Genomic DNA, 21,403 nt, shown 5'->3' on the forward strand with positions numbered 1-21,403 from the left:
GGAAGTGAGACACTGCTTGCATTTGCTGGTTGGCCAAGGGTGGAGAAAAGCCACAGGAACCAGCAGAGGCAGTTGTAGGGGGTGACTCTAGGAGCCACATCACCAGCATCGCATGGCCCGCCTAATTCACGGCCTTGAGCATCTGCACATGCTCAATGCTGGCTGACTTCTACCCCCCGCTGAACTTCCTGTTTCGAAGAGGAAGGAAGCCAGCCGGCAGGACTTAAGCATGAGCAGATGCTCAAGATCCTGCAGTGCTGGTAATGCAGCTCCATAGAATGAAGTGAGAAAAAATGCTTCATGGGGACAGAAGAGGGGTAGCCTATGGCTGGCTCTGCTGGACCCAGAAACAGGCAGTTTTATCAAAGCGTGATGCAACTTCCTCTTTCTGGGTCTGGAAGAGCCAGCCTTCTGCCTGCCGCATTAATCATGCTTAAATATTTTAGCATGTTCAATTTTCTATTGGATAACTGGGAAGACACAAAGATCTATATAATACACTAACAAACCAACGCAAATCTTTATATTATTTCATATAAATTTATTACTTTAACCCCACTTTTTTTATATGTGAATGCTTATTTATACATCAGCTGGCTCCTCCTGTTTTTGCTTGCAATTCATAAAAGGAAAGCACGAGCCATTTTCTTTACCGGATCCTTTTTTTTTTTTACATTTTTTTTCTTTTGAATTATTTGTGCAAACACACCAACCAATAAGAAAGACTTATCTTAAAGTAAGTCACGGGAACACCTCCACCTGCATGCCATGTTTCAATTTTTCTTCAGAGACGAAGTTGGGAGCCTCTCATTTAGAATTCTAAATGAGAAACTTTGGAGCGCGACATGAGAATCTCCTGCTAATTTTAAGTTGGGAGACTCGACCCTGAAGAAAAATTGAAACATGGCATGTCGGTGGAGACGCTCCCTTGACTTGCTCTAAGATAAGCCTTTCTTATAAAACTATTTATACACGTCCCCCTCCGAATCCGCGGTTTCAGCATCCGTGGATTCGGTTATTCACGATTTTTAAACAAAAAAAACATTATAATTTTTCAGGCTATTTTAAGTCCCCCCTTAAGCCTTACCCTGGTGGTCTAGCGGGTTTTTGGGGCAGGAGCGATCTTCCCATGCTCCTGCCCCATGCAGATCGCTCATAAGAAATGGCTGCTTTGAGCTCCAGTAGTATATCGAGCCATTTCCTATGAGTGATCTGCACGGGGCAGGAGCGTGGGAAGATCGCTCCTGCCCCAAAAACCCGCTAGACCACCAGGTAAGGCTTAAGGGGGGGCTTACAGGGCTTAAAATAGCCGGGAGGAAGCGGGGGTTAGGGGCAGAACCGGCCCGAATATTATTTGTGGTTTTTTAATATTCACGAGCCGGCTCTGCCCCTAACCCCTGTGGATTCGGAGGGAGAAATGTAAGTAATTTATTGGTGGTGTGTTTGCAGAAATAATGAAAAAAAAAAAAAAAAGGATCCGGTGAAGAAAATGGCTCATGCTATTCTTATAGGAATTGCACAGAAAAGGAGGAGGAGCCAGCTGAGGATTCTACAGATAAAAAAACATTGATATATAAAAAAGTGGGGTTACAGTAATAAATTTATATGAAATAATATAAAGATTTGCGCTAGGTTGTTAGTGTGTTATATAAATATTTTAGCAGGCATTAAAAATTTTAATGCATTAAATCTGTAGCTCTACTATAAATATATTTGAAAATGCAACATTAATGCCTAGTCTCCCTTGATATTACTATAGGTGGGGTTTGATGCTGTGAGGGTCTTCAACAAGAGGAACAAAGCACTCAGGAAGATCCAGAAACTGATCAAGAAGGGGCAGCTAAAAGCAACAAAGGTGACCAAATTCCTTCTCATTTCTGGCAGTGTCATTGCATTTTCTCTTTTCCTTATTGCAGTGTCCTTCAGTGCAAGGTCCGGGGACCAATGGCAGCTCTTGGAGATCTCTAAGGCGACCCTCATTATCATTCTGGCTTTTTTTTTTCTCTGCTACTCTTTGCCTCTCTATCCAAGTTCATGACAGAAAGAGGGAAGTGGATGAGAGGAAGAGTCACATGCTTGAAAGACAAGGCATTTCTCAATAGGTGAAGAGAATGTATTTGGAAACAACCACCTACTTGAAAATAGGGGGATTGGGACTTCTATACCGCCTTTTTTGTAGTTATACAACCACACTCAAAGTGGTTTACATACAGATACTTCAAGCTTTTTTCCCTATCTGTCCCGGTGGGCTCACAATCTATCTAATGTACCTGGGGCAGTGGAGGAATAGGTGACTTGCCTATGGTACAGGAATATGCCCAATAAACAGTTTGAAGGTAGGGTGGATGTCATTGACACACACTAGTCAGCAATGTCATAAGCTCGCATGGAAAGATATTTGGTGGCTCTCCTTCAGCTCACTGGATCCTAATTGACCCTGACTTAAAGATTAGTGAAGAACACTGCCTTACTGGAAGGATTAATAAATGAAGGATCTGGTTTTGCAAACCCAGGAGGCAGCATCATCAGACATGGTGCTCCCTTGGCTGAGTTCCATATTGGAGTGGCCTAATGGTTAGTGCATTGGATTGAGAACCAGGCAACAGGGTTTGATTCCCATTGTAGCTCCTTGTGACCCTGTTGGCCCAGTTACAAACAAGTTAGATTGTGAGTCCACTAAGCTCAGAGAAAGTATCTATATATAATATGTCAACCACTTTGGATGTGCCACAGAAAGGCAGTTATATCAAATGTATGATAGCCTAGGATACTATTGTTAATCTGCTTGTTTCCCAGTGTTACCATTTTCCCAGTTGGCTTTGCCATAGCAGTATATTGGAATAAACTGTGAGATTTTTGGCACATCAAAATTACAAATCCTGCTCTTTGCCCACTATCATAGGGATATATTTTAGACTAAATTCTATATATGATGCCAAAAAGTCGGCATCAAGTCCCATTCTATAAATGGCACACAGATCTGGGCACCATTTAGAGGATAGCGTTTGGCACCAGCATCCGCGCCTATTTTTGGGTACAAGGATTTACACCAACTGAAACCTGGTATAGGTGCAGATAATTCACAAGACATGGCACAGTAAAATAACATATTAGCAATCCTAAAATACAGTACAAAAAAAAATGTAAAATACGATCTATAACTTGCATAGAACTAAGCGTACAAGTTTCTAGAATTATTAGGATAGAGCCCACACACATTTATGTCATTGGAGCAGGTAGAAATTTGTGCACGAGCATTTGTGCGCTGCCGCAATCCATGGCACACGTCGTTTTTATAAAGGTGCTTTGGTGCCTTTATCAAATAGGCATAAAATAAGGGCCTTTTTGGACTTTCCATATTAGGGCTCTAATATGAAATTTTCCCCATAGTAACTATTGTGTCAGTAAGAACATAAGAATTACCGCTGCTGGTCAGACCAGTGGTCCATCGTGCCCAGCAGTACGCTCATGTGGCGGCCCCCAGGTCAAAGACCAGTGCTCTAAATGAGTCCAGCCTCACCTGCGTACGTTCCAGTTGAGCAGGAACTTGTCCAACTTTGTCTTGAATCCCTGGAGGGTGTTTTCCCCTACGACAGACTCCGGAAGAGTGTTCCAGTTTTCTATCACTCTCTGGGTGAAGAAGAACTTCCTTAAGTTTGTACGGAATCTATCCCCTTTCAACTTTAGAGAGTGCCCTCTCGTTCTCCCTTCCTTGGAGAGGGTGAACAATCTGTCTTTATCTGCTAAGTCTATTCCCTTCAGTATCTTGGTTGATGTTTCTTTTAAATGCTGTTTCTGGTATTTAAACATTTATCCAGTATTCAGTGCTAGCCACTATCTGGGTATCAGCATTGACTATCTGGGCATCATCATTGAATATCTGGGTATCACCACTGAATATCTGTGTATTGGCACTGAATACACTATGTAACAAATTTTTTTTTCGTTCCTGGGTAATAAGTGTTCTTTCTTAATAGCCTATGCCAATAATTTCCCTCGGGCTTTGCTTTTGTGACCAGGACATTGATATTTTGAAATGGACCTTTTTTCTCAAAACATTCTAGATTGATTCCAAGCTGAGTAAACTTAGGGGCCTTTTTACTGACCACTCAAGCAACTGCTACTTCTGCATGGTGGACCCTTCCAAATGGCAAGCATGCTTCTGCAATCACATATCTGGACATTCCTTCATCCACTGCCCCAGTGCCACATTGCCCTGAGCTGCCCATACCTACTCCCCCAGAGAGAGAGAGCAGCTGTCTTCAGAAGAGAGCAGTGAGTCAGAGAGTGATGGATACATTGTAGATCCAGTTTATAATATCAGTGGTGCAGCGGATGAGAGGAACGTATACTATCCAAACCATAAAGACCTCAACAATTTGATCAGAGATCTTGGTCTCACCAACTCCAATACCATGCTTTTGACATCTGAGCTCAAGCAGTGGAAATTGTTGGATGAAAGCGTGCAAGTCATAGATCAGAGGAAGTGTCACCAAGTTTTTTTTCTACCTTCACCCATCAAGATAAGCTCTGCTTCTGCCACAATGCGACCAGTCTGTTTCAGGCAATTTAAATTGCCTGTAACCCGAAAGAGTCACATCTCTTCATGATGTCTATGTCTCTGTAGCAATTCTAATATTGTGTAAGCTGCAATGACTCCTAGCTGGCATTTGCAGGATACAAAAGTTGGTATGGTATAGTATGACAGTTCATCCAGGAGCATCAAAGCCATGCTACTCCATAATGAGAAAAGTATCCATCCACTCCACTGGCTCACTCAGTGCATCTCAAACATTGCAACCACATCGACCTTAGTAAGTGCCTTGAAGTATGATGAGTACGGCTGGGAGGTCATCGAAGACATCAAAATGGTGGCATTCCTAATGGGTCTCCAAGGCGGTTTTACCAAGTTTCCCTGCTTTCTCTGCCTTTGAGACAGTAGGGACACAAAGGTGCACTACCAAAGGCGGGACTAGCCACAGTGGACCGAGTTCTCTGAGGGGAGAAACATCAAATGGTGGATCCCCAAAGAGTGCTGATACCACCACTGCACATCAAATTGGGCCTAATGAAACAATTTGTCAGTGCTTTAGATAAGGAGTTGGAAGCCTTCAAGTACCTTCAAGTATCTTCCCTAATCTGCCTGAGGCAAAGGTCAAAGCTTGTGTCTTCGTTGGCCACAGATTAAAATAAAAATCCTAGAGTGCAAAAAATTTCCCAAGAATCTAACTAGGAAGGACAAAGCAGCTTGGAACAGCTTTGTCATTGTGGTTTGAGGCTTCCTGGGCAATCACAAGGCCAAAAACAACATGGAGTTTGTTGAGAATCTGATGAACAATTACAGTAAAATGGGCAGTAGGATGTTTCTCAGAGACCAAATCCTTGATGCTCATCTTAAGACATTCAAGGAGAACATGGGAGTATACTCAGAGGAGCAAGGTGAGCGCTTTCACCAAGATATAATGGGCTTCGAATGCCACTACCAAGGACAATATCATGAGAACATGTTGGGAGACTACGTGGGATCTCTCAGAGAGAGAAAAAGATAATGGTTGCGAATGGGCAGACTAGATGGGCCATTTGGTCTTTATCTGCCGTCATGTTTCTATCTGGGGACTGGTTCATGAAAGCGACTTTCTATATAATCGCAGATCTCGAAAAACTACTCACATCTAAATTTTCTGTGGTCATTTTTGTATAACTTCGATAGAAATACATATTAATTGGGATTCCTATGTTGCGTTATATGACTTTATAAGAATGAAAAGATGAAAATTCAGTGATTTCACATTTTAAATAGGTAAATTGCAAAATTTGACTATCGTGGTCACAAAAGCAAAATATTATGGAAATAACAGACATTTTCTACACTTTTTAGACATGAGCAATTAGAAAAATGCACTCACTGCCCAGGAACAAAAATCATGTTACGTAGTGATATTGGGGTATAGGACCAACCATCATTATTATCTAGATAGTAGCGATATTCATGCCAGTATCCAGATAACAATCCAGATAATTTAGAGGTAGCTCTTTGGATACTGGCACAGAATGTTGATGCTATCTGGGTATGTTCCACCTCTACCCTGGTTCCAGCCCAAGACCTCCCCAACGTTATCTGAATAGCAGGTTTGTAATGATCAGAATAATGCCACTGAAAATCTGTGACTGGACCTAGTCAGAAGCATTCCCCGGATAGTAGTGATAGGTGCTTTTTAAATATTGGGCCATATCTTACATGAAAAAAGGAAAAGTCATCAGACAAATTGCAAGCACAGGCAGTCCCCGAGTTACAGACACCCGACTTAAGTAGGACTTGTACTTAAGAATATGGTTGCGGCTTCATTTGATTTCACCGAGCACTATTTCCAGTGGCCTAGACTCCTATGCTTCTCCTGCAGCAGAATTCAGGAATGATGCATGGCCATATTAAGAACAGTGTGTGGTTGTGCATGTCAGCTGGGAACAGAGGTAAGCAGCAAGAATCTTAAAATCTACAAGTTCTGAGTTACATACAAATCCGACTTAAGAACAGCTTTAAAAATGTAACTTGTTCTTAAACCGGGGACTGCCTGAATAGGAATAATCAAGCCATTGTGACATCACTGATAAGGTTGACTCTTAAGCATTGGTGGAATGAGGCCATTATGACATCACAATATCAGCTCTAGAATGTTGCTACTCCTTGGGATCTTGCCAGGCACTTGTGACCTGGGTTGCCCACTGTTGAAGATAGGATACTGGGCTTGAAGGACCTTTGGTCTGTCCCAGTATAGCAACTCTTATGTTTTTATGTGAGTCAAGTACAGGCACTCCCCATGTTACAGACTTAAACACGACTCGTACTTAAGAACATGGTCACAGCTTCATTTGATTTCACTACACTTCTCCTTCAGCAGATTCAGGAATGATGCACGGCCACATTAACAACAGTGTGTGGTTGTACATGCTGTATCTTAAAGGGAAAACTGGTAGGGGCAGTTGGCCCTTTTGTCAGCTGGGAGCAGAGGTGAGTAGGAAGAATCTTAAAATCTACAAGTTCTGAGTTACATACAAATCCAACTTAAGAACAGCTTTAAAAACGTAACTCGTTCTTAACTCGGGGATTGCCTGTAATACTTTGATGCTGCACTTAAATGTTCTGACTCGCATAATCTCTTTGATGAATGATCTCTCTATATGTTACATCAATAAATGCAAACCATATCCAGTTTTGTGATGCAGTCACCACATCTACTTGTAATTTACCTGTTTGTTTCCGGATTAGAATGGGATTATTAGTGATTCCGGTGCCATTAATGAAGGTTTTGAGCCGGATGAGGACCCAGAAGAGCCCGAGGATCTAGGAGTTCAAAGCAAAGAAGTGGAGATCCAGGTGGACTGGAATTCAGAGCTGCCAATCAAAGTCTCCATCCCCAAAGTGTCCATCCACAGTGTTATCTTTGATTTTGGAGCAGTAACATTCTTGGACGTTGTGGCAGTGAGGTCTATAAAAGTAGTAAGTATCTTTCCCATGCAGTTGGAAGACGCAGATACAGTAACGAGGAAGAAGAATGCTACTGATCGCATATGCTGTATCCTCAATTGTTTTACATCAGAACATTCACTACAAAGGCAATTCTAAAAGCTAGCAGCTAAATTTAGACACTATTAGCATGCCTATGTTACAGCATATTAGAACTTACTTGCGTGATTGGAGACTGTGTCTGAATTCAAGAGAGCTTGAGATAGGCACCTGGGATCTCTTAGAGAGAAGAAGAGATAATGGTTACTGCAGAGGGGCAGCTCTATGACCTCACAATGCAGGTGCAAAGAGCCTTAGCCTATAGGAAGAGGAGATGCAAATGTTAAGAACCTTAGCCAATAGGGAGAAGAGGAGATAGTGGATGCTGCAGATGGGCCAACTGGATGGGCCATTTGGCCTTCATCTGCCATCATGTTTCTATGTTTCAATGGGTAAGTGCGAGGCACTGTTCTGTAACCGGCGAGTGCAAATCATTTAGGGCTTGATTCTATAAACGGCAGCTAGCGGTGCCACTCGGTGTGGTTGTCAATCAACTGCTAGGCGTCTATAGAATCCCGCCTAGTGCCGCCTAGGCATTCCTAGGTGTCCAAGAGGTAGGTGCTGGTACATTAGGCTAGATTTTACTAACTCAGATGCCTAGTGGCACATAAATCAACCACACCCATTCTCCACCCGTATCCACATCTACTTTTCAGGGCACCTTGACATAGGTGTCGCTAGGCAACCTAAGAGTTTGACGCCAAACTCATAATTGGTGATCTACATTATTTTTTTTGATTGCCTGAAAACTGGCATGGTCAATTCCTATGTCAATTAAGCCAATTATAAAAAAAAGTTACACACAGATTTCAAAGTTAGGAGTCGCTAGACATCCTTGATTAGTCCTAATGCAGGTGTCCTATACAGAATCTGACCCCTAGTGCACAATTGCAGGGGGGGGGGATACCTGAGGGTGGACCATGGGCATGTTATAGACACATCACCAAGTGATGTGCACAACTTATAGAATACAATCAGTTGTGCATGTTTATGATTGTTGGGCAAGTCCTCTGGGGAATGTGTGGTGCAATTGTTAGAGCCACAGCCTCAACCCCCTGAGTTTGTGGGTTCAAATCCCACACTGATCCTTGTGACCATGGGCAAGTCACTTAATCCAACTCCTATAACTTTCTCACTTATATTCAAGCAATGATTTACTTATGCCACAATTTCATTGAAAGTTTCATGGACATCACATCTGAATGAGGGGAGAGCCTCAGAACCCCGTGCAGTAATAATGTCAATCACTGCACTAGAAAGGGAAAAGATCTTCACCGGCTCTTGACCCCCTTCCTACCTAGAGCAGACACAGTAAATGTTTCCAAATGGTGTCAGAAAAGTCAAAACTACTTAGCTTGTAGGTAGAATGGTCAATGGTATTGAAAATGTGTTTTGTCTCTGCCAGTCCTAGCCGGACAGCATCTGGAAAAAGATCAACAAATAAGTTAGCAGAGCTCCAATATGAGTGCAAAAAGACTAAACAATGTTGTTGCAGCTTACACCAGCATACTGATTCACACGCTTGCTCAGACAGAGACCACCCCAGGTGAAACTGCTGTTCTTAAATGGGTCTGACGTCACACCATCACAAACGTTCACAGCTGAAAATCAAAACCAAGCCTCTCTTTCATGGCCTGAAATGGAGAACCTCTGTGTAACAAAACAGTCCATAAAGTTGTGTGAAACTAAAAAAATAGTTGCCACTCAATCTTTTGATTCAGTCCTTCAGGATCCTCAGTGTGTAAACGGAAGATCCATTCCTGTTCTCTTTTCAATAATCAATGGCTAAAGTAGGCAAAGTCTTCTTAAACAAAAATAAGTACAACAGTCAAAACTGAAGACTAATATAAAGAGTTCTTGCTCATATCGCTATACCGCTCTCAGAGACCTGTAAGGTTAAACACAGCTGTGTTCTAAAACCACTTTGACAGGTAATAGGTGTCATTCATTGAGCCGGTAAGTATATATCGTGTATTTTTGTGCAAATTACTGCAACCAGCTATACAGCTCCAATAAAGTGCAACGTGTAATAAATATTTAAAACGTATATGAAAAATATATATCAAAAAAATTTTTAAACATTTGCACTTATCTCATATAAGCTGGTTCGTAGTTAACGAATGGCTAAACGCCCTACGGGACCCGTTTCAAAATTTTTTTGATATATATTTTTCATATACGTTTTAAATATTTATTACACGTTGCACTTTATTGGAGCTGTATAGCTGGTTGCAGTAATTTGCACAAAAATACACGATATATACTTACCGGCTCAATGAATGACACCTATTACCTGTCAAAGTGGTTTTAGAACACAGCTGTGTTTAACCTTACAGGTCTCTGAGAGCGGTATAGCGATATGAGCAAGAACTCTTTATATTAGTCTTCAGTTTTGACTGTTGTACTCTTTTCAATAATGCCAGTCTCCTGTCTCCCCCATCTCGGTATTGGTGGCACGTGATCAAGAATGAAACATTTAAAGTCCCTAGAATCATAGGAGTTGGATTTGATTTTCTTTCTCATTCCTGTATAGAAGATTTTTTCAAGTCACTTAATCCCCCATTGCCCTAGGTACATTAGAAAGAGTGTGAGCCCACCAGGACAGATAGGGAAAAATGCTTGAGTACCTGAATATAAACCACTTAAGCTATATAAATGCTTAAATAAATAAATAAAATTCAGTACCAGGTCATATTAAACAAATTGAGATGTTTACCCTTTTTAGAAAGCAGGTTAAGGCCTTTTTATTTACATGGGCCTATTTTTACATTTTCTAATGTTATGTCTGTTAGTTTTATGTTTTGTTAATTATGAGCCGCCCAGAATTGTAGATGGTGTGGGATAGAATTTTTTAAATAAATAAATGGCACACTTAAGCGTGCTTAACTTTCAACACACCACCGTGGCTCTGCACTGTTTGTTTATTTAAAATATTTATTATTCATCTTATCCGACGGTTCTAAGTGGGGTACAAATAAAAACATGCACAATTAAAAAAAACAATAAAACACAAGATAAACAAACTTAGACTCACAAATAGTATTCCATAATTGCTTAAGTGTGCTCAAAAGCCATTATAGAATTGACACTAAGTGAGCCCCATTGTGGCTTGAGTGTAGACACTAACTGGGGAATTCTATAAACAAAACCTATATTAGGCATCGCTAGACACCCTAATTGTTGTTGCTCAGCGACATCTACATTCAGGATCCCCAACTAATTTTTATTTTTTAATTGGCTTAATGGGCATGGCAATTGACCACGCCAGTTTCAGCCAATCAAAAAAAAATTAACAATTTTAAGAGCCTGGCACCAAACTCTTAGGACGCTCTCCCATGCCTAAGGATGACTAACGACACCTAACGACCCCCTATGTTTAAAAGTAGGTGTGGTTATAGGTGGAGAATAGATGTGGTTGACATAGTCATTATTAGGCGTCTGACATAGGCACCGCTAAATTAGGCAAGTGAAAAGCTGGCCTAATGGAGCAGCACCGATGTCTAGGATGCCTAAACTAAAACTTAACCTTATATACCGGGTCTTCAACCAAAGAAAGCTCGACGCGGTTAACAATAAATTAAAAGAAATAAAGTAAACTGAAATACAACAGTTAGTTTTCAAAATGTTTAGCGAATAAAAAAGTTTTTTAGAAGTTTGCGGAAGAGTTGGAAGGAACTGGGACACCTCAAAATTAGGGGAAGTTCATTCCTTAGTTGGGGAAATTTAAAACGCCAGATTGCTGCTAAAATTCTTAACTCCTTGAATGCCTTTCCTAGAAGGAAGAGAAAGTTTAAATCGATGAATGCCTTTCGCATATGAAAATCTATAAACATTCCATAGCAGAGGAACAAGAGGAGCAAAGATACCATGTAAAAATCTTAAAAACAATACATAAACACTTAAACTGAATTCTAAAATAAACCGGGAGCCAATGGAGAGAGAAAAGCAAAGGAGTCAGATGGTCGAACTTGCTCTTTCCATAGATCAACTTTGAAGGCAGTTCTAAGTCCACTAAGGCACTGCTAGGCGTGATTCTATAAATGGCATTTTTTTGATTGTCAACTGCACCACTTGGCACCATTTATAGAATCTGGCTCTAAATACCACCATTATTTGATGGCTGGATCTCGTTTTCAGGTCATGGGTTATGAACACTGTAGGTTTCCCAACGTAAGGTGACCCAAGGCTCAGGAACTGAACCCAGTTCTCCAGTTTGCAAGGTCACATCACTGGCACTGAGCCAGCCCCACAAAAATCCATTCTTTAGATTCCATTTGTTCTGACAACAGTTTGCTTTCTTTACAGATAGTGAAAGAATTCCAAAGAATTGATGTAAATGTATTTTTTGGAGGACAGGAAGGTAAGCAGTTTCAATGTGTTGATCTCCTTCTAAACTACCTGGTATTGTATTCACTACCCAGTTAAATGGCTTCCCATCCATTTCTGAATACAATTCAAACTCCTATTACTGACCTACAAATGCACTTCATTGGCTGCCCCTCACTATATCTCTTCACTTATCTCCCCCTATGTTCCTCCCCCCTACCCCACGAGCTTCACTCAGCTGGTAAGTCCTTCCTGTCTGTGCCCTTCTCTTCCTCTGCCAACTCCAGACTCCGTTCCTTCTACCTTGCTGCACCATATGCTTGGAACAAGCTGCCCGAATCCCTACGGCGGGCTCCATCTTTGGCAGTGTTCAAGGCCCAGTTACAAGTCCACCTCTTCGAGAGCACTTTCAACTCCTAACTCCGCTCACCTTGGGGTTCTGCATTCCCAACCTTGTATGTCATGCCCGTCTGTCCAAATTAGATTATAAGCTCTTCTGAGCAGGGACCGTCTTGTCAAAATGTACAGTGCTGTATATGCCTTTCAGCACTATATAAGTGATAAATAATAGTAGTAGAATATTGGACTACATGTTTCTAAGCAACAGAAGGAGAACTTGCTAGAAAAGTGATTTCTGTTATGGAAACGATCATATTTTTGTACAGGTTTTGAAAATGGAATAGATTGCAGTTATGATTTTTTGATGTTGCAATAACATTACTTAGGGCTCCTTTTACTAAGCTGCGCTAGCGGTTTTAGCGCGGGCTGCATTGCCCCGCGCGCTAGACGCTAACTCCACCATTGAGCTGGCGTTAGTTTTTACGCGTAGCGCAGGGGGCAGCGTGTACTAAAAACGCTAGCACATCTTAGTAAAAGGAGCCCTTAGATTCCTTCGGATGGCCACACTGGAAGAAGAGACTTCGGTGGTCTTGAAAGCTGGTGGAAGACTAGCTGAGCTAAGGTCTGTCCCGAGCTGGAAATGCATCCCATGTGACACGCCCCCTAAAACTCCTATCCTGCCCACTGTGTCACAGCCAAGCAGGGAAGGCAATGGATGGGACACAATTTTTGAGCTTCCACCTCCCTTGCACCCTAGGGGGGCTGCAGTGCCCGCACAATAGCTCACTACAGCCCTGAGCTGGGCCAATACATTGTTTTGCAACTTGTAAATCATCCATTTTTCATCAGGACTAAAATATCTCCTAGAACTCTCAGTAGCAGGTTGTAAAACCAAGTTTCAAGTTTATTAAAAATTTGTTATCCCGCCTTTTCAAAATTACAAAGCGGCTTTACAAGGTAACACTGACAAGTTAAATTAAAGGCTGATTGATATCCCATAAAGATAGGTACAAAATCACACAAACCAACTAACACGAAAGGGAAAAGGGTAGAATTACAATAAGTTAAAAGAAAAGGACATTTAAGGAAAAAACAAGAGGTAAGGATTACTAAAGATTTTTCCTTTTTCTGCACTAATGATCAAATAGGTTGTCCTTAAAAGATTAATCATACAGAATTATTCTCTGTATGAGACAATAAAAATGGGATTATTGAAATAGTCCCTTGGAACGTGTCTTCCCAGAAATGATTTGAATAGACATATTTAGCCATTTACTGTATTCTCAATTTTTTTTTAATTTTTTTTTTAAACAACTCTTCATTATTCATATTTTAGATAATATTTTGAAAAAAATGAAAGCATGCGGTTTCTTTGATGACACCATTAAAGAGGACATCTTCTTCCTGACTGTTCACGATGCTGTGCTTTTCATACAGAGCCAAAACATGTTCAAAGATTTGCAGGACCCCATCTTTGAGAAGGTAAAAAGGTTCCTTTCAGTCTGTACTCATTACAAAATGCACCCTTCACCCCAGTCTGTGCCATGTAAACATGACTTAACTCAAAGGTCTCCAAACTTTTCAAAAGATAGGCCACAAAAGTCATTTCAGATCACAGAGGGCTCATTTTACTAAACTGTGCTAATTAGTGGTGCCTCTGTTACAGAATATTAGACCTTACTTGTGTGATTGGTGCCTGTGTGACTTGGGTGCGATTCTATGTGATGATATTAAAGTGGCTAAACAGGTTGAAAAGGTGAGGCGAAAGCTAGAAGGATGCTTGGAAGCATAGAGAGAGGTATGGCCAATAGGAAAAAGAGGTTTGATGCCCCTGTATAAGACTCTTGTGCGACCTCATTTAGAATATTGTTTACAATTCTGGAGGCCACACCTTCAAAAAGATATAAAAAGGATGGAGTCAGTCCAGAGGAAGACTACTAAAACAGTGCGTGGTCTTCATCATAAGACATATAGGGACAGACTTAAAGATCTCAATATGTATACTGTGGAGGAAAGGCAGGAGAGGGGAGATATGATAGAGATTTTTAAATACCTATGTGGCATAAATGTGCATGAGTCGAGTCTCTTTCATTTGAAAGGAAGCTCTGGAATGAGAGGGCATAGAATGAAATTAAGAGGCGAAAGGCTCTGGAGTAATCTAAGGAAATATTTTATTACAGAAAGGGTGGTAGATGCGTGGAACAGTCTCCCGGAAGAGGTGGTGGAGACAGAGACTATGTCTGAGTTCAAGAGGGTCTGGGATAGGCCTGTGGGGTCTCTTAGAGAGAGGAAGAGATAATGGTTACTGTGCATGGGCTATTTGGCTTTTATCTGCCATCATGTTTCTAATTGAAAGTTACATCCCAATTCGAGTTGACCCTTTCGAATTCTACTCTAAGCTGTTAAATGTGACTTTCTTCTGTGTATGTGTACCTGTAACCCGTGTTGACTTTATATTATCAATGTTAACCTGTAACCCATTCTGAGTTCGTTGGAGAGAACAGGATAGAAAACAAATAAATAACCCCCTACCCCTTTTATAAAACCGTAGTGCGGTTTTTAGCGCTGGCCACGGTAGCAACAGCTCTGACGCTCAAACTCTGATGCTCAAAGAATTTCTATGAGCGTCGGAGCTGTTACCAACGTGGCTGGTGCTAAAAAATGCTAGTGCGGTGTTGTAAAAAAAAAAAAAAAAAAGTATGTGGGGGGGGGGGAGGATTGTGGCAAGTGCGAGGCACTGTTCTGTGACCAGCAAGTGTAAATCATTTAGGGCCTGATTCTATAAATGGCAACGAGCGGTGTCTACATTGTAGGCGCCACTCAGTGCAGTTGTCAATCATCTGCTAGGCGTCGTTTATAGAATCCTGCCTAATGGCACCGCCAGTATCCTAGAAGTTGGCACTGGTACAATAGGCCAGATTTTACTTGGCCTAATATACCAGTACCTAACTCGGACGCCTAGCGACACCTAAGTCAACCATGCTTATTCTCCGCTAAGAAGCCCATTTTGCTCTTCACATTTGGGGCTCCTTTTACAAAGCCGCGCTAGGGCCTTAACGCGCAGAATAGCGCGGGCTAGCCGCTACCGCCTCCTTTTGAGCAGGCGGTAGATTTTCGGCTAGCACACGCTATAGCACGCGCTAATCCGGTGCGTGCACTAAAACTGCTAGCGTAGTTTCGTAAAAGGAGCTTTGAACGAGCAGATGAATGATCCCATTCTGAGCTTGCTGAGTGCGTCATACCATCAACATTTTTGGCTGATGGAGCCTGGGAACCCTTCCAATATTGCTGACTTTACTCTTACGCGTATGGGAAAAAAAAAAAAAAAGAAAAGAGTAAAACCTTCTCGGGCCAGATTCAGCTGGAAAAATTACCTCTGTGGGCCACATCCAACCCTTGCACTAGTTTGGGGGGGTCCCCTGTGTTAGCTGTGTTCCAAGCAGAAGTGAGAAAGGTAAAAGAAGCTGAAAGAAATTAGTCCTTAATTACAGATTGCATTACAATAATAATGTGACAGTGTTTGATTTCAAAGCAGTTTACAGCTTTGAAACTAACCATCACCATCAAAATGCAAACTGCAGTTTTCTTGTACAGTGGTGCCTCGCATAACGGACGCCTCGCACAGCGAACGCTGCGCATAACGAACTTTTTGTCTTGCTCCCTATAACGAACTTCGTTTCACACAACGAAGTCGCCCGAGGGGCCCGGGGGGGGGGGCGGAACTACTCTCGCCGCTTCCTAATGTGAGCCGGGAACAGCAGCACCCTCCTGTCTGAATGCAGTGTTCCGTCATCTCCCTCCACCTTACCTTAGATGCCGAGTTTTCCGGCTTTCTTTTTCGGCCAGCCACACACTTTCAAAGAGCAGCACATGCGCGCATGCTCTGTTGTTCAATCTTCTCCTCTGACGCAACCGGAAACCGGAAGTTGCAGGAGAGGAGAACATTGATCAACTCCAGCAGCTGCGCGTGCACAGCTTTTTGAAAGCGTGCGGCTGGGTGAAAAAGAAAGCTGGCAAACTCTGCATATAAGGTGAGGTGGAGGGAGGGAAATGTAGGGCTGCAGAACGAATTATTTTGTTCTACATGTATTCTTATGGGAAAACGCGTTTCACACAACGAACTTTTTGCATAACAAACTTGCTCCTGGAACGAATTAAGTTCGTTGTGTGAGGCACCACTGTATAATTCAAGCAACATCATCCTTTGCTCATTCTCTGCTGGTCTGGTGAAGGGATCAGAGATCAAATGTGTTCAGGTGGATCAAAAACTTATCACTGCAGCTTGTTTGTTGGCATGCGAAAACTTGAGATTCCTTCATGAAGGAAATTAGGTGTATATAAAGCAGAGTCCATGAAGGAAAAAGGTTAACATTGCACGCTATACAGCTAGACTTTTTCATCTCGTGACGAAAGCAAAATTTACTGTTATAATTCCTGAATGCAAAATGCATTATTTTTCCTTCCAGATTTCCCTGATGCAAGAGTCTAAGGAACTACTAGAATTCACTGAAATAGAACAGCCAGACAATGAGCTGGATGTCCAAGAAGAGGTATGGTTGTCATTTCATGCCACGTTAGTTACTCAGGCCATTCAAACTATTATCGTCAATGCAATAGTGAATTCATGATCTCCTTTGTTTCAACTCCCTACAATTATAGATTCTTCTGTTTAGTTTAGTAAAGTTTCTTCTACGATGGCTTTACTAAACCATTTTTGGCAGCTTAGAGACAGGGAGCCAGTAATGAATGTAACCAAGCAGCATAAATCGAGAATGACTCGTCGTCAAAGACTGGCGATAGTTTTCAAACTGTTTCTTTGGGGACAAAGTTGATGGGTACTTTTTTCATGTGTGTTTTTTAATTAAGTTTCAAAATGAGAATATGAGGTTAATTCTAAAACAGTGCACCAATATTTGGGTGCTGAAAAGTTCTCAGGCCAACCAACCCACCTTCCTAAGTTCTGAGCAATATTTTGCCACTGTAGTTGAAGAGAGTGTTACCATATTTTGTTAAGTACCAATTTGCAGCAATGAAATTCTATACTGTGGCATTGTTTCAGATCATTCATTGAACCATATCCACATCATTCTCTTCATGGTTGGGCTGAGAACTTTTCAGCAGTGGCACAGTACAGGGGATGGGCTGGGGGATGGTCCACCCCAGGTGCCCTCTTGGTGAGGGCACCGACAACCCTTCTCTCCGCCCCCCCCCCCCTCCCGCTCCTTCCCACTCCTCCCTCCATCATACCTCTATCTCTACGCTGGCGTGAGAAGGAATTCCAACCTGCTGCTCGCGCCAGCGTCAGTTCTCCTGCACCTATGAAATGACATCAGAGGGAGAGCTGGCAGGTTTGTTGGTTTTGAAAATGGCTGCTTCTCCGCCTCCGATTTTGAATATCTTGGCTACAGCTCACCCACAGTTACATCCAACCATGGCTACTGGGTCTACAAAGCAATCAATCTTTGCAGCTCCTTGAAATATTTTTCTCTATTTATAAATTATCTTTCTCCTCATGGAGTGGTAGTACGAGCAGAAGGAAGTGAAAGAAGCAAGGAGCTCACAAGGGTGGGCAATCACGCTCCTCAAGAGCCACAACCCAGTGGCGTTTTCAAGATTTTCACAATGAATGTGCCTGCGATCGATTTGCATACAATGGGAGCAGTCCATGCAAATTAATCTCAGGCATATTCATTGTGGAAACCTTGAAAATGCCACTGGGTCGAGGCCCTCGAGGACGGTGTCAGGTCAAAAGCGCGCAGGGACAAAGGCGCGCGCAGACAATTGAGCGCAGTGCGGAGGTGCGCGCCACAGAAAATTACTGTTTTTAGGGCTCCGATGGGGGGGGGGAACCCCCCCACTTTACTTAATAGAGATCGCGCCACGTTGTGGGGGCATTATGGAGGGTTTGAGGGGTTGTAACCCCCCACATTTTACTGAAAACTTCACTTTTTCCCTGTTTTTAGGGAAAAAGTTAAGTTTACAGTAAAATGTGGAGGGTTACAACCCCCCAAACCCCCACAACGCCGGCGTGATCTCTATTAAGTAAACTGGGGGGCTCCCCAACAAAAACCCCCGTCGGAGCCCCTAAAAACTAATTTTCTTCGGCGCGCACCTTCGTCTTGCGCTCAGTTGTCGGCGCGCGCCTTTGTCTTTCGCGGGGTTGTCTATGAACCCTCAAGGACTGTGATTGCCCACCCCTGCCAGAAGAGCCGCACATACAATCTTTTCGAAGAATGGTGCAATTGTAACTTTCTTCAACAAAACTGCACCTTTTTCCAAAAAGATTAGATATGAGGTTCTTCTATTTTTTATTTTTTTTTTATAATTTTTATTGATAAAGCAGCCAACAGCAATACAGTGGCTCCTCACTCCTTTGACTTCCTTCCACTGGTGCTATCGTTCAATTTTTATGTAATGTTCCTTTTTTCTTCTTTTGTGGATTCCCCTCTTGTAGCTGAACTAGAGTCAAATTTAACCTCAGGTGTGGATTATCTTTTTTTTTCTTTTAACTACAGGCTATGCGCAGACTTGCTTCATAAAGAAAGATTGGTGACTCCCTAACTGTGGATCTTGGGGCAGGACTTATACACCCTTGCTTTCTGTTATTGCTCATTAGAGCATTTGCTTGGACTGAATGCTTGAACTTCTAAGGTGCCTTTTATAGAAACCAAGAAAAGCATTCTTATTTTCCACGTCTTTTTTCTTTGCTGGAAAGCTCCTCTTATCTCTCCTCAGAGACCGCAAACCGCAGTTAACCATCTGTAAACAGCAAGGTTTCTCAGCACACATCAGGGGGAAAATGCCAGGGCCACATCAGCTTTTTAACTTGGTTAATATTTGACAAGTTAAGTGCAATAGTATATCTGGCATCATTTGGGGTTAATAAAGAGAAAAATGGAAAATGCCTTAAAAATATTTTAGCAATGAATTTTTAATGTTGATGCAAATTTTACTTATTTTTTTAAAAATAAAAGATTATATCATCAGCAGGTATTTAAAAAGCTGAAAAATGACAGTATATTGTCAACTTATCAATGTTAAGCATAAGCAATTAACAGACTCCAAGGGGAGAGAGACCAGGTTGGTTCTCAACCCTGCTTGTCCTCTAGTGTTAGCCCATGGGGAAGCTGTGGTCTGTGCCCCTTGGGATATGCTCCCTTGGTTCTTACAGAAAATTTGGCTAAAACTCCTCCACAATAGCTCCATCTGGCAGCAAGCAGAGGAACTAGGGCTAAGTAGAAACAACAAAAAGAGATTTTTTTTTTGTAATTTGGGGTGGCTTTTTTTTTGTTAAAACTGGAGGAATTATTTGCACAGGCTGCTCACTTTTAATTCGCATTAATCAGAATTCTCACTAAAACGTTAACAAACTTATTTCACAATATAGCACATGCTGTACAGGCAGAACTTGAACTTTAAGATGCCTTTTATAGAAACCCATCTAAAGCGTTTCTTTTTAACTTATTTAACCAAGGAACCATAAGTAAGACAGGTATCTTTCTTTGGCCTTGTGTCTCCTAAAGATGAATATTTACTGTATTTTCAGTATTGATAGTAGATGAAGCAGTGATTTTGTTTATAACTCGGTAATGTATAATTGGTTACTGAATAATGACTCCTCTAATCAATTAAATCCCTTGTTAAAGTGGTTTAAAGAAAACTCCTAGCATTAAATTATTGTTTTCAGATCTATTAGAAGGATGTAAGGTCTTTCTTGGTAAGTATAGGGTGTGGAAAGAAACAGCAGATTCCTCTTACAGGTCATCTGAATTCAACTCACAGATCAAATGTTTGTTCTGAAAAAAATTCAACTGCAAGTGTTGCAAAAGGTTCAATGTATTTTGGTAGCTAAGATCATCATTTTGTCATATAGATAAACTATGTTCAATATGGTCACACCATGCTCCTAGATCTGTACTGGGACCAGTGCTATTTAACTTATTTATAAATGATTTCAAAATTGGAACAACGAGTAAGGTGATTAAATTTGCAGATGACACTAAACTGTTCAAAGTTGTTAAAATGCATGCAGATTGTGAAAATTTGCAGGCAGACCTTAGAGGGTGCAGAGGAGAGCCACGAAACTAGTCAAAGGATTGGGGAATTTGAGCTACAGAGAACGCCTCGAGAAACTGGGACTGTTCACCCTCGAAAAGATAAGACTGCGAGGGGATATGATAAGAGACTTTTAAAATATTAAAAGGTTTTGACAAAATAGACCAGGAATCAGCATTACTAACATGTTCAGATGTGACACGGACAAGAGGTCATAGCTTGAAACTAAGCGGCAGCAGGTTCAGGACTAACGTCGGAAAGTTCTGTTTCGTACAACGAGTGGTGATGCTCTCCCAGAGGAGGTTGTGATGGAGACTACTGTTCTGGGTTTCAAACGCAAGTTGGATGCATACCTTCTTGCTAATCATATTGAGGGATACGGGAAATCCGGATCTCCATAAAGGAGTACCTAAATGGGCCTCCGCGGATCGCTGGACTAGATGGACCTAGGTCTGATTCGGAGAAGGCATTTCTTATGTTCTAACTGGAAGACTGGGCATCCAAGTGGCAGATGAAATTTAATGTGGACAAATGCAAAGTGATGCGCACTGGGAAGAATACCCCAAATCATAGTTGCTAGATGCTAGGGTCCACCTTGGGGATTAGCGCCCAATAAAAAGATCTGGGTGTCATTGTACCCAATGTGTGGTAGCAGCCAAAAAAGCAAACAAGATGTTAGGAATTATTTAAAAAAAGGGATGGTTATCAAGACTAAGAATATTATGCCTCCATCTCCATGGTGTGACCTCATCTGGAGTACTGTGTTCAATTTTGGTCACCTTATATCAAGAAAGATATAGTGGAGCTAGAAAAGGTTCAAAGAGCAACCAAGATGATAAAGGGGATGGAACGCCTTTCGTTTGAGGAAAGACTAAAGAGGCTAGGGCTCTTCAGCTTAGAAAAGAGACAGCTGAGGGGAGATACGATTGAAGTCTACAAAATTCTGAGTGGTGTAGAACGGGTACAAATGGATCAATGTTTTACTCTGTCAAAAATTACAAAGACTAGGGAACATTCGATGAAGTTGCAGGGAAATACTTTTAAAACCAATAGGAGGAAATATTTTTTCATTTAGAGAATAGTTAAGCTCTGGAATGTGTTGACAGAGGTTGTGGTAAG

At 41.6% G+C, this 21,403-nt stretch overlaps 1 protein-coding gene across 2 annotated transcripts in view; it reads left to right on the plus strand.

The window, feature by feature from the left end:
• The window catches only part of SLC26A4 (solute carrier family 26 member 4), a 60,051-nt gene extending 39,924 nt beyond the window's left edge, over positions 1 to 20,127 (plus strand). For both annotated transcript variants that reach the window (XM_033959087.1, XM_033959086.1), the window contains exons 16-21: positions 1,760 to 1,855; positions 7,268 to 7,498; positions 11,870 to 11,924; positions 13,566 to 13,711; positions 16,696 to 16,779; positions 18,745 to 20,127. In XM_033959087.1, the coding sequence (XP_033814978.1) occupies positions 1,760 to 1,855; positions 7,268 to 7,498; positions 11,870 to 11,924; positions 13,566 to 13,711; positions 16,696 to 16,779; positions 18,745 to 18,768 (636 nt within the window). In that variant the 3' untranslated portion in view covers positions 18,769 to 20,127. The remainder of the gene's footprint in view (positions 1 to 1,759; positions 1,856 to 7,267; positions 7,499 to 11,869; positions 11,925 to 13,565; positions 13,712 to 16,695; positions 16,780 to 18,744) is intronic.
• The last annotated feature ends 1,276 nt before the right edge of the window (positions 20,128 to 21,403 follow it).

Source organism: Geotrypetes seraphini, chromosome 9, assembly GCF_902459505.1.
Source record: "Geotrypetes seraphini chromosome 9, aGeoSer1.1, whole genome shotgun sequence".
NCBI lineage: Eukaryota > Metazoa > Chordata > Amphibia > Gymnophiona > Dermophiidae > Geotrypetes > Geotrypetes seraphini.